The following is a 13,177-nucleotide window of genomic DNA, read 5'->3' as shown; positions in this document are numbered from 1 at the left end:
ATACCTGATAGGGCCCCTGGTTGCAGCCACAGTAGCTGCTCTCCATTGTGTAGCTTCTGGACACCCCCATCTCTCTCCACACCACCACCCGGGCTGTGGAGGCTCGGGATTTCTCCACGAGGAAACTGCAGCTGTTCATCGTGAATGCTGGAGCTAGCTTATCAAGGATTTTGGGAAGAGTCTACAACAACAAAAAAAAAAATAAAATCATGATGAATTAGGGATATGCATCATAAAAAATAATGTCCCAACATTTATTAAGCATATCAATATATCAAACACTTAATATATGCTCCTGCAATCTTCTATCAACCCTAAGGAATGGATACCAAGGGTTTGTTGTTTTGTGCTCTCAAATGAGGAATCTGAGACTTAGAAAAGTAAGAAAAAAATAGCATAAGTCCAACTACAAAGTGGTTGGAATGGGATCCAAATGTCAATCCGGCCTACTCGAAAGACCATGATCTCCCAGTTCCATGTCTCTCCATCACTGTGCACCGATGTTGTACATGTATACATTCAGCCTCACACATCACTGTGTTGAGCTCCATGGAAAGACACAGATTTCATACGGACTGAAATTTAGAGAGTGACTCCACCCAGTCTCATGGTTTTCTAGCTCCAAGAGTCAAACTAAGGACTTCTGACTTATCCCAAATATTCAAATCATTGATGATCGCTGAGGGTCACATATATAGTTTCCTAAAATAGTACGACTGCCAAAATGAACTTGCTAGTCCCATCTTGTAAATCTCATAAATCTGAGGCTGGACCAGTTATAAAACTAAATCCATCCTCTCTGAGTTCTTATATACCACTGTTTCCTAGGGTGGAAAAGCTTTAGGTGAGACAACTTAATCTATGGTTAGAAAGCATCTGTATATAGATCCTTGCCACTCTCTGATTGACAGAAAGGGGACTTCTAGTCACCAGACCTCCCCACTTCGAGGACGATGACTCAAGAATTCATAGCACACCAGGTCCTTGGGTTAGCAGAAATCCTGAGCCTAGATAGTCTCAAACTTTTGTGCCATTAACAAGAAGGGTTCTTTACTTCACTGCTGACAGAATACTAGCACATAGTACAAAATTATGCATATTAGATAACAAACAGTGAAACTTCAGGCTTGGACAAATTGCAAGGAGAAGGAAGTGTTCTTTCCTCAGAATGAGAATACAAATTAAGAGTACTTTTAAAGAAATGCAATTTTGTTAATTTCTAGAACACTGAGCAAATCTCTTAATAACCTGGGTTCTTACTGTCCCCATGCTTAACATAACTTAATCACATTAATATAAAGATTAATACAAGTATTAATTATATTATAAATTACCTATGATATATGTATATGTTAACATAATTATTCATATAATTTAGTATGATCGTTAAGTTCCCAACATAGCCTGCAGACCTACAGCATCATTTGGACAAGGGAAATGAGCTGTTATGTCCTCACTTGAGTTTCTATAATTGTCCCCTAATTGATTTCATCTACCCACTTTTGTCCCTCTCTCCCAGTGATTCCTTCACCCCATTTTTCTCCTTCAAAGTGTCATCGCAATCACAGTAAAATTAATTTTCATGTAATTAGCTGTTTATTTTCTATCTCCTCTGCAGCTCAGAAGTTCCATAAGGGCAGGTCTGCGTCTTGTTCACAGGAAAATCTCTGCACACCAAGCTGGGTGGCTCATAGGGGGCACTCCATAATTATTTGCTGAAATAAATAGAATCTGCTAGTCCAGACCCTTAGGGGACTGCTTAAATATATCTCACACACACATGTGCGTGCGCGCGCGCGCGCGCGCACACACACACACACACACACACACACACACTATATATATATATATATACACACACACACACACACTATATTTATACATACATACACTATATATATTATTTATATGCTATGTAAAAATTTATTTTGTTTTATGTATTACATAAAATATTTATGACATATACATAGCAACTAAAATGATTGAAAATACTTGAAAATGGTCTCAATTTATCAATATTTTACCTTGCTATAAAAAGGTTAATTGGACATTATTTAAATGATCTCTTTTTTCTTACTTAAGTGAACCTGGTTTTCTTAGCTCATATAGCCCATACCCAAATGACCACATGTTCCATTTAATGGCGCGTATCTCAGAAAGCTTTACAAGCTATGATCCCCTTGTTGGAGCCTGGAGAATAAGCGGTTTACAAGGTGCAGTTGGAGCATGTCTGTTACATATCCACAGCAAGAGTTTAGCCATTAAATAATGGACTCCAAAACTACTACAGCATTGGTAATAAAGTCCTGAACCCATTTCCCTTTTGATCTCACACAAATAGATCTATGTCAGAGAAATGAAGATAATTACAGCGTTAGTATTTGGAGATTGTCTTGTTTTGTTTTGTAAATGAATTAAGATATAGATAAACACTGCATGTGAATGGAGCCAGTGGACCCTTATTGTGATGCTCTCAGGGATCTCCCAGCTCCAATGGAAAAAGACTTGGGACCTTCAACTCTTTCTCTCCCACTTGCTCTGTGCCCTTAAACTTAATCTCGGTTTCCAAAAGTTGAAAATTATAATAGTTTGTTTTGGTTTGGTTCCCTCCCTCTCTAACTTTTTTTCTTTATTTTTTCCCCTTTTTTTTCCCTTTTTTTCCCCTTTTTTTTCCCTTCCCCTTCCCCATGGTCTTCTGTTAAGTTTCTCAGGATCCACCTAAGAGTGAAAACATATGGTATCTGTCTTTCTCTGTATGACTTATTTCACTTAGCATACATAACACTAGAGACTCTTAAAAACTGAGAACAATCTGAGGGTTGATGGGGGGTGGGAGGGAGAGGAGGGGGGTGATGGGTATTGAGGAAGGCACCTGTTGGGATGAGCACTGGGTGTTGTATGGAAACCAATTTGACAAAAAATTTCATATTTAAAAAAGAAAATTATAATAGCTGCCTTTTCACTCAACACTTGCTATGTATTTTACATGCATTAGTTCAATTAATCATGAGTCTTTGACATAAATTCTGTTATTATCTCATAACATAGAGGCTGGATGAGTAACTTTTCAATGGTCACACAGCTAGTAAGGACAAATCCAGAATGTCAACTCAGATATCCTAATTCAGATCACATGAGCTTAGTGTAACCACTGTAGGACAGAACTTCTTCAGTAAGTATTATAATTCCATAGGCACGTAAAGAAATACAAGGAACGAATGACATAATATACATACACAGCATGGTCCAGGAGCTGGCATTTAGCATGGTCTCAACACAAACCTAGCAGGGACTTAAACACTAGACAAGAAACAGCCCCGAGAATGAGTATTCTGCATCCCCGTAGACACTGAATCCCATTTGTCTTGGAGCAGCTGGGTCTGGAGCACCTCAGCTGATGGGGGAAGAGGTGGTCCTGAATCATTAATTCTGGTTTTGGGGAACATTGTAAAAGCTTGAGCTGCATTTCAATTCATCTGCTTTCTGCTGACTCTTCCAAGTCCTGCCTGGTTTCCCAAATTCACAGAAGATAGAACTTTCAAAGATATGCTGACTATGAACCCACTAGACAGCTCCTAGCTCCCAGCTCATTTCCAGGGAGAAGCCCTCTGTGGGGTGCCCGTTCCCCATGATCACCTCTACAGAACTCAGACATCTTCTCTTTTCTCTGACTTAAGCATGTGGCAAGGACATAGCTGGGACAAGGAGTCAAAAGTATGAATTCTGGATTCACACTACACGATTTGACATGGAGAAAGTCATTTAAGTCCGCTAACCCTCATTTTTGTCATCACAGAAGGGGGAGGGGTAAGAATAGCTTCTACATTGAGTGAAGCCTCAGTAACCATGCAGTGTTGTTACTATGCTCTTCAGAGGTTTAGAGGAAAAGAAGGGTCACTCTGCTCCAATATTCAAACTTCCATGATTGGAAAAAAAAAACAAAACCAGCTTTTAAAACCTCTCTTTACCTTGTATATTTCCCTTCTCTTAACTTAGATAATCCCCGCCTACCAAGTGTCCAACAAGGACTTATTCCCTCTTCATTCTGCAGAGTAGTTTGACTCAGGTTTTTGTTTCTGTCTCATAGAACACATGCTTTAGAAGATCACTAAGGTCAGAATCTGAGGTGTGGTCTGGTGCTGAGTCACCTGGGTCCTAATCCCAGCTCTTGCTAACTATATGACCTTTAGACATTTTACTGCATTTCTGCAACCTCCCTTCCTCATATATGAAATGGGATGCTATTAAAAGTACCTATTAATTTCACAAACATTGGTTAAGCATATCCTATTGCCGTGCACCATTCTAGAAGATGCAGTAGTTGGGAAGATTAAATGAATGAACGTATACAGGGTGCTTTGAACAGTGCCTGGCACATGCTCATTACTGTAGAAGTAGTATCCACAGTTGTTATCTTTGCCACTCCTCAAAACTGGAAATTTATGAGGAAGACCAAGGCCAGGAAATGTCACTAACAAGAGACACTTCCCAGGCAGGACTGCCAAAGAACTGATTCCATCCACCTCTCTTCAGTTCACTGTGATCCACAATAGGCAGTTAAAATTCTTTAAGGCTCAAGTTTTAATTGTCACAGAATTCATGTCATTCTATTTCTTCATACTTCTTTTTTATTTTAAGTTTATTTATTTTGAGAGAGGGAAAGAGAAAGAGAGAGAGAACATAAGGAGGGGAGGGGCAGAGACAGAAGGACAGAGAGAATCCCAAGCAGGCTCCACACTGACAGCACAGAGCCCGATGCTGGGCTCAAACTCATGGACCATGAAATCATGACCTGAGCTGAAGTCAGACACTCAAGCAACTGAGCCACCCAGGCGCCCCAATAAATTTTTACTTTTAAAAACACACATTATTGATATCAGCTTTATTGAAGTAAGTGAACAGTTTGATGATTTTTAGGAAATGTATATAGTTTTAATTGCTTATTTATTTTTGAGAGACAGAGAGAGAGAGACAGAGCATGAACTGGGGAAGGGCAGAGAGAGAGACACACACACAGAATTGGAGGCAGGCTCCAGGCTCCAAGGTGTCAGCACAGAACCCCATGCGGGGCTCAAACTCACCAACTGCGAGATCATGACCTGAGCCAAAGTCAGATGCTTAATCAACTGAGCCACCCAGGCACCCCTAGGAAATGCATATATTTTGCAGTCCTCACCACAGTCCAGCTTGGGAACACATTCATCACTGTACAAACATGTCTTTCATCCTCACTTCCAGTCAGTCCTGCCCTAGGCAACCCCTGATCTGCTTTTTAACACTATAATTTTTGCCTTTTTCAGACATTTCATACAAATTAAACCATACATCTTGTGTTAGTTTCTGACTTCTTTTTTAAGTGTATGTTGTTGTATGCATCAGTAGTTTGTCCCTTTTCGTTGGTGGATAAGTTTCCACTGTACGAACATACTGTGTCTGAAGATTCCATGTTCTGTGTATCCACTCACAAGTTGGCGGACATGTTTGCATTGTTACCAGTTTGGGGATATTGTGTAATGGTACTTCTATGAGAAGTCCATAGTCCGCATACTATGAGAAGTATGTCCATTTTTGTGGACAAGTGTTTTCACTTCTCTTGGGTGGATACAGAGGAATGGCGTTGCTAGGCTGTGCATTAAAAGTGTGCTTCACTTTGAAGAAAGTGTCAAAGTGTTTTCCAAATTGGCCATGCCATTTTACACTTCCACCAATAATAAATGAGGGTTCCAGTTTCTGAACACCTTTTCCCAACACTTGATATTTTGTCTTTTTTATTATAACCATTCTAGTGATTGTGTGACATTATCCCATTATCGTTTTAATTTACAATTACCTGATGAATGATAATATTGTTAATATTAACCATGCATACATTGTTTTTGTTGACATATTCAAGAACAATTTTTGGGTTTTTTTATGTGTGTGTTTATTTTCTTATTATTGACTTGTAAAAAATTGCACATTCTGGATATATGTCTGTTATCAGTTACATGATTGGCAAATATTTTTCCCAGTGTATGGTTGGTCTTCCACTTACTTATAAGGGGACTTTTAAAGAGTAAAATTCTTTAAGTTTGACAAAGCTCAATTTATCAACTTTTTGTTTTATAGTTTGTTTTGTGTGGGGTTCTATGGAAGATAGCTTTGACTAATCAAAGCAGACAAAATACAAAGGTTTTCTAGTAGGTTGCGTTCTGTAAGTTTTATTGTTTTGTCCTTACATTTAGGTGTATGATCTATTTTAAGTTACATTTTGTGTATGGTGTTAAGTAAATATCTAAATTCATATTTTGCCTTGTGGCTACCCAATTGCTTCAGCACTGTTTGATAGACAGTCTGTCCTTCCTCCCTGCTGTACTGAAGTACTTTGGCATCTTTGCAGGAAATCAATTACTACAAATGTGTGAGTATTTCTGTGTGTATTTATTTTCCCTCTATTCTGTTCTACTGATCTATAGGTCTATCCTGATGCCAACACCAGACGTTCATGATGACCGTAGCTTTTTAGTTTTGAAATTTAAAGTCTTCAAATCATGTAGAGTAAATCCTGTAACTTTTTTCTTCTCTTTTAAAGTTTCTTTGGCTATTCAGACTCTTCTGTATTTCCACATAAGTCATAAGATTATCTTCTCAATATCAACAAAAAAGCCTCCTAAGATTTTGATAGGAAATGTACTGACTCTATAGAAAAATTTGGGGAGAGTGGCCATCTGATGATCATTGAGTTTTCCAATCCATGAGCGTGGTACACTTCTCCATTTGTTCAGGTCACCTCTAATTCCTCTAAACAATGTTTTGTGGTTTTTAGTGTACACATAATGCACTTTTTATTTAATTTCTTTCTGTTTTTAAACTTTTAAAGTTTATTTATTTATTTTTGAGAGATGGCGGAGAAAGTAGGGTAGGGGTAGTGAGAGAGGGAGAGAGAGAATCCCAAGCAGGCTCCACACTGTCAGCACAGAGTCCGACACAGGGCTCGAACTCATGAACAGTGAGATCATGATGTGAACCAAAATCAAGAGTCAGACGCCTAACTGACTGAGCTACCCAGGCGCCCCTGTTCAATTTACTTCTAATTGACTTAACCTTTTAGAAACTATTGCAAATGGATTTTTTCCTTAATTTCATCTCTGGATTACTCATTGCTAGTATATAGAAATAGCATGAATTTTATCATTGATCATGCATTTTGCTACCTTGCTAAACTTGCATATTAACTCCAGTACTTTATTTTGTAAAATTCTTAGAATATTCTACCTATGGTACTATACTTTTGAGTAAAAGCAGTTCCTCTTTTTTCCCAATATACTTCTCTTTACGGCAGAACTAAAAGGCAACCAACAGAATGGGAGAAGATATTTGTAAATGACATATCAGATAAAGGGTTAGTATTCCAAATCTATAAAGAACTTATCAAACTCAACACCCAAAAATCAAATAATCCAGTGAAGAAATGGGCAAAGGACATGAATAGATACTTCTCCAAAGAAGACATCCAGATGGTCAACTGACACGTGAAAAAATGCTCAACATCACTCCTCATCAGGGAAATACAAATCAAAACCACAATGAGATACCCCCTGACACCTGTCAGAATGGCTAACATTAACAACTCAGGCAACAACAGTTGTTGATAAAGACGTGGAGAAAGAGGATCTCTTTTGCATTGTTGGTAGGAACGCAAACTGGTGCAGCCACTCTAGAAAATAGTATAGAGGTTCCTCAAAAAACTAAAAATAGAACTACCCTATGACCCACCAATTGCACTACTAGGTATTTATCCAAGGGATACAGGAGTGCTGTTTGGAAGGGATACATGCACCCCAATGTTTATAGTAGCACTATCAACAATAGCCAAAGTGTGGAAAGAGCCCAAATGTCCATTGATGGATGAATGGATAAAGAAGATGTGGTATATATACACAATGGAGTATGACTCAGCAATCAAAAAGAATGAAATCTTGCCATTTGCAACTACATGGATGGAACTGGAGGGTATTATGCTAAGTGACATTAGTCAGAGAAAGACAAAAATCATATGACTTCACTCATATGAGGACTTAAAGAGACAAAACAGATGAATGTAAGGGAAAGGAAGCAAAAATAATATAAAAACAGGGAGTGGGACAAAGCATAAGAGACTCATAAATATGGAGAACAAACTGAGGGCTATGGGAGGGGTTATGGGAGGGGGGATGGGCTAAATGGGCAAGGGGTATTAAGGAATATACTCCTGAAATCATTGTTGCACTATACACTAATTTGGCTGTAAATTTAAAAACTAAAATTAAAATATATATATTAAAAAATATATATGTGTGTGTGTATATATACATATATATACACACACACACTTCTCTTTACTCTTCTTGTCTTATTGTACTAGTTAGAATACATAGTAAAATGTTGAACAGAAATGGTGAGAGCAAATATTCTTGCCTTATTCCTGATCTTCCAGAAAAAGCATTTAATCTTTCACCATTAGGCATGATGGTAACTACAGGACTTTTTTTTTTTTTATGCTTAATTTCAGGTTGAAGAATTCCCTTTCTATTCCTTGTCCATTGTGAGATTCTGTTTTGAATGGATGTTTAATTTTTTCAAATGTTTTTCTCCACATCACTGAGATAATGATGTAGTTTTGCATTGTTTATTTACAGGGAATAGAACAGTATTTGATTTTTTAAGGTGAACTAACCTTGCATTCATGAGCTAAACCCCACATTATCACAGTGAATGATGATTTTTATATGCTTCTGGATTTGTTAATATTTTGTGAAGGATTTTGGATAGGTGTTTGCTGACAGATGTTGACTTTCCTTGTGACATCTTTTCTGGCTTTGGAGTCAAAATAGTAGAGCTCTCATAAAACGAGTTGAGAAGTCTTTTTCCACTATTTTTGAAAACTAATTTGTTGATAATTATTACTATTTATATCTTAGGAGTTTAACAGAAGTCACCAACAAACCTATTGAGGCCATATTTTATTTGTGCGGAGATTTTTAATCAGTAATATAATTTATTTACTTAAAATAGGCCCTATCAGATTTTACATGTCTTCTTTAGTTAGTTTTGGTAATTTTTGTCCTAAAAATTTATCCATTTATTGGCATGTGATTGTTAATAATACTCTTTTACATTTTGGAACGTATGTTGCGATGCCCCCTTTCATTCCTGATTTTGGTAACTTGTGTCTTCTTTCATGAGTCTAACTAAAGGATTATCATTTTGTTGACTATTCAAGAAACCAAACATGTATTCATGGATCCTCTACCCATTGTATGTTTTCTATTTCATTCATTTCCATTTCGGTTTTTTCTTTCTTTTTTTTTCTTATTCTTGCCTTGAGTTTGATTTGCTCTTATTTTTCTTCGTTCCAGAGGTGAAAGATTAAATTACCAATTTTAGATCGCTCCACATTTCTAATATAAGCATTTAAAGCTACAACTTTTTGGGGCGCCTGAGTGGCTCAGTCAAGCATCCTACTTTGGCTCAGGTCATGATTTCATGGTTTGTGAGTTCAAGCCCCGCTCTGTGCTGATAGCTCAGAGCCTGAAGCCTGCTTCAGATTCTGTCTCCCTCTCTCTCTCTCTGCCCCTCCCCTGCTCACACTCTGTCTCTCTCAAAAATAAATAAACATTAAAAAAAAAAAAACCTGCAACTTTTAATTTTTTTTTATTTTTTTAAATGTTTTTATTATTTATTTCTGAGACAGAGAGAGACAGAGCGTGAGCAGGGGAGAGGCAGAGACAGGGAGACACAGAATCTGAAGCAGGCTCCAGGCTCTGAGCTGTCAGCCAGAGCCGGAAGCGGGGCTCGAACTCACAGACCTTGAGATCATGACCTGAGCCGAAGTCAGATGCTTATCTGACTGAGCCACCCAGGTGCCTCCAACTTTTTCTCTAAGCACTAGTTTAGTTGCATACCAGAAATTTTGATATGCTGTGTTTCTGTTTTTATTCAGTTTAGGACATATCCTAATTTTCCTTCTGATTTCTTCTTTGGCCCATGAGTTATTTTGGAGTATATTGTTTAATTTCCTCATATCCCGAGAGACCCTAGAATCTTACAAAAGTTGATTTATAATTTAATTCTGCCATGGTAAGTGAACATACCTGGATGGTTTCAGTGCTTTAAAAATATATTGAGACTTGTTTCATAGGCTAGCATATGGTCTACCTAGGATAATTTTGATGTGTACTCAAAAACAATGTATATTTTTCTGTTTTGAGAATTGTTACATATGTATCAATCAGATCAGAAAATTACTAATTTTCTGTTTGATTGTTCTATTTCTTACTGAGAAAAGAGTACTAAAATATCCAACTATTATCTTTGGATTTTTAAATTTCTTCTCTCAATTCTGTTAATTTTTGCTTATATATTGGGGTATATACATTCACTTTCATTCATTATATTTTCCTGGTTAATTATTCTATTCAGTATTATGCTGTTTATACTATCCTGCAGATCTCTAAGGCTACTGAATTTTCTTCAAATTTTTTTTCTCCATAATTTAAATTTAGTAATTTTGGATTGACCTTCAAGTTTAGTGATTGATTCTCCTGCCATCACATATCTGCTGAATGATCCCATCCAGTGAAATTTTCACTTTGGTTGTGGAACTTCTCAGTACCAGAATTAATTTCTTTCCTTCCTTCCTCACTCCCTTTCTCCCTGTCTCCCGCCCTTTCTCCTTTCTCCTTTCCTTCCCTTTCCTTCCTTCCTTCCTTCCTTCCTTCCTTCCTTCCTTCCTTCCTACCTTCCTTCCTTCCTTCCTTCCCTCCTTCCAGATTCTAATTCTGTATCAAAATCCCCATTATTGTGGTTGGGACTTAGAGTAAAAGGAAACTAAAGATAACTCGTTGGTTCTGCTCTAATCATTTTGGGGAACTATCTACTGATCAGTAGTACTCATGTTTCTAGAGGACATGGAGGGAGAGAGTGAAGAGAAACTAAGGGAGAAGGGGAGTTATTTTGAGGTGAAATAGTAGTTTGGTGGATTTTGATCTCTTTTAGTACTCATTAACCCAGGGAATAAAGCTATTTTTTATAGTAAATTCATATATCCAGAATAATAAAGAATTTGGAAGAGGTAGGTACCATGATAATTGTGATGTTGTGATTTATTGTAGGAAATTTGTTTTTGTTCTTCATCCCCAGTCCTTGACATGGAGCTCCTAAAACCCCTGTAAGTTCTTAAGTGATAAGAGCATTAGAAGCAATTTTTGTTCTAATGAGGTGATTCTGGGTGAGGTCCTGGATCAGGCTATCCCCACTCCTTTAGAGTGGGGAGAGGGGCTGGAAATGAGTTAATAATTGATCACAACTACATTAAGAAGTATCCATAAAATCCCAACAGTATGGGGTTCAGAAAGCTTCCAGTTGGTGAACACATCCACATACCAAGAGGATGATACCCTCCCCCTAACTCCACAGGAACAGAAGACCTTGTACATGGGACCCTCCCAGTCCTCACCCTATGTATCTCTTATCTATCTGGCTAACATCCATGTCCTTTATCAGACCCTTTACCAAACTGGTAAATATAAGTTTAAGTGCTTCTCTGAGTTCTGTGAGCCACTCTAGAAAATAACTGAATCCAATGCAGGGGGGAAGATCATGGATCCCCCCAACTCATAGCTAAGTCAGACAGAAGTTGTGGGTAACCCGGGAATGACTCCTTGTGATCGACATGTGAAGTAGGAAGCAGTCTTGTGGGATGAGTCCTTAACCTGAGGGATGTGACGCTGTCTCTGGGCAGGGTTAAATTGTAAAACGCCCAGTTGGTGTCTCAGAAGTGTCTGGTGGCGTGAAATCGCCACATATCTGGTGACCAGAAGTGTCAGAAATGAAGTGTCCCATGTGAAAGTAAAGGAGAAAGACACAGGAGAACTGTAGGTTCTTCCAATTCAATAATTTTTCTTCTTTTTCCATTTACATTTGAAACAAAGGCCAGTTTTTATTTTGTGTTTGGACAATGTTGCCTCATCTCCTTCTATCCTGATTCCCTTTATGCTGACAGGAAGAAGTCCTTTGTTCTTTACCCCTCCTTAACTTCCTCTTTAGTTCAGTGGAGGAAGAGTTGAGCTCTATCCACTGGAACCCAGAAAGAAGAAGAATTAGCTACTTATAGATAAAATATATCCACTACACAGGAGTAGTGGATCACTGCTCTGCTTTTCAGAGCGTGTTCACACAGGGCATGTGGATGGTCTCATGTCTTGCATTTTTGCATTCCTTCATACTAATTTAAGATCCTTTTGTATTCAGCATCATTTTGCTGCTCTCATAAACATGAAACAGAGGCAGTATTTTCACTGTCCCCACTTCCCAGGTGACAAATGGTGGTTCAGAGAGGTGATGTTAATGACTCCTCGGCACACAGTTAATAATTGTAAAGCCAGGCATTAAAATGAGGTTTCCTGTCTCCGATTCTCATGCCCTTTGCACTGTATCATATCATATAGGAAACAAAGCAGAGCCACCAGGTAGTATAGCCATTATGCATCAAAAGTGTAGAGGGGTTACACATGCCTCCAACCTGCTTGTATTATAACCCTAGAGTTAAAATAATCAAAATGCTTATTTAGGGGGGAAAATGGGTGGAGCTGTGTCTCAAAGGCAAGAATGTGGACACAAAATGTCTTGTGTCATTCTCCCCAGTGACTTACCCTGTAGCCGACATCTTCCAAGACAGTAGATGTGCCCGTAGCGGACTCTGCTTGCCACAAGGTCTCCTTGATGCTACAACCATAAAGGAATACATTCTTCTTTTGAGAGTGGCCATGAAAATCACAGAAGACCTACAATGGCCAAAGCGGGGGAAAATCTAGGTCAGTTATACTGGCCTTTTAAATCTTTTAAGTGTTAACTTTCTCAGGTAGAATACCGTTTACATGGCAGAACCAGTCACATGAGGATCATTGGGTGATTTTGGCAAGAGCTGTATTGGTAAAGCCCACCACTAGATCTGTAAATAAATCCATTTGAGAACTTCCAGCCCTGGTCATGCTGTCTCAGACCCAAAGAACCACCCAGTTTACCTGGATGATTGTCACGCAGTATCATTAGAAATAATACATAGTTTTTGTTTAAGACACTAAGTTTTGGAGCACTTGTTATCCCACAAAAGCTGACTGCTACAATAAGTTGTATTCTTAATTTGAATATTTATTCC

The 13,177-nt window shown here is 38.1% G+C and overlaps 1 protein-coding gene across 2 annotated transcripts in view; it reads right to left on the bottom strand.

Annotated features, from left to right (window-relative positions):
- The window catches only part of AGBL1 (AGBL carboxypeptidase 1), a 696,557-nt gene that overhangs the window by 323,683 nt on the left and 359,697 nt on the right, over positions 1-13,177 (bottom strand). For both annotated transcript variants that reach the window (XM_047086819.1, XM_047086820.1), the window contains exons 19-20: positions 12,672-12,803; positions 5-181 (exon numbers count right to left, since the gene is read on the bottom strand). In XM_047086819.1, coding sequence (XP_046942775.1) covers positions 5-181; positions 12,672-12,803 — 309 coding nt within the window. The remainder of the gene's footprint in view (positions 1-4; positions 182-12,671; positions 12,804-13,177) is intronic.

The sequence above is a fragment of the Lynx rufus genome, unplaced genomic scaffold (genome assembly GCF_022079265.1).
Source record: "Lynx rufus isolate CCGP_SWC_20201006 ecotype Redwood Valley unplaced genomic scaffold, mLynRuf1.p SCAF_21, whole genome shotgun sequence".
NCBI classification, from domain to species: Eukaryota; Metazoa; Chordata; class Mammalia; order Carnivora; family Felidae; genus Lynx; species Lynx rufus.
The sequence above is the reverse complement of the archived record's forward strand: the minus strand, read 5'-3'. Positions and strand labels throughout refer to the sequence as shown.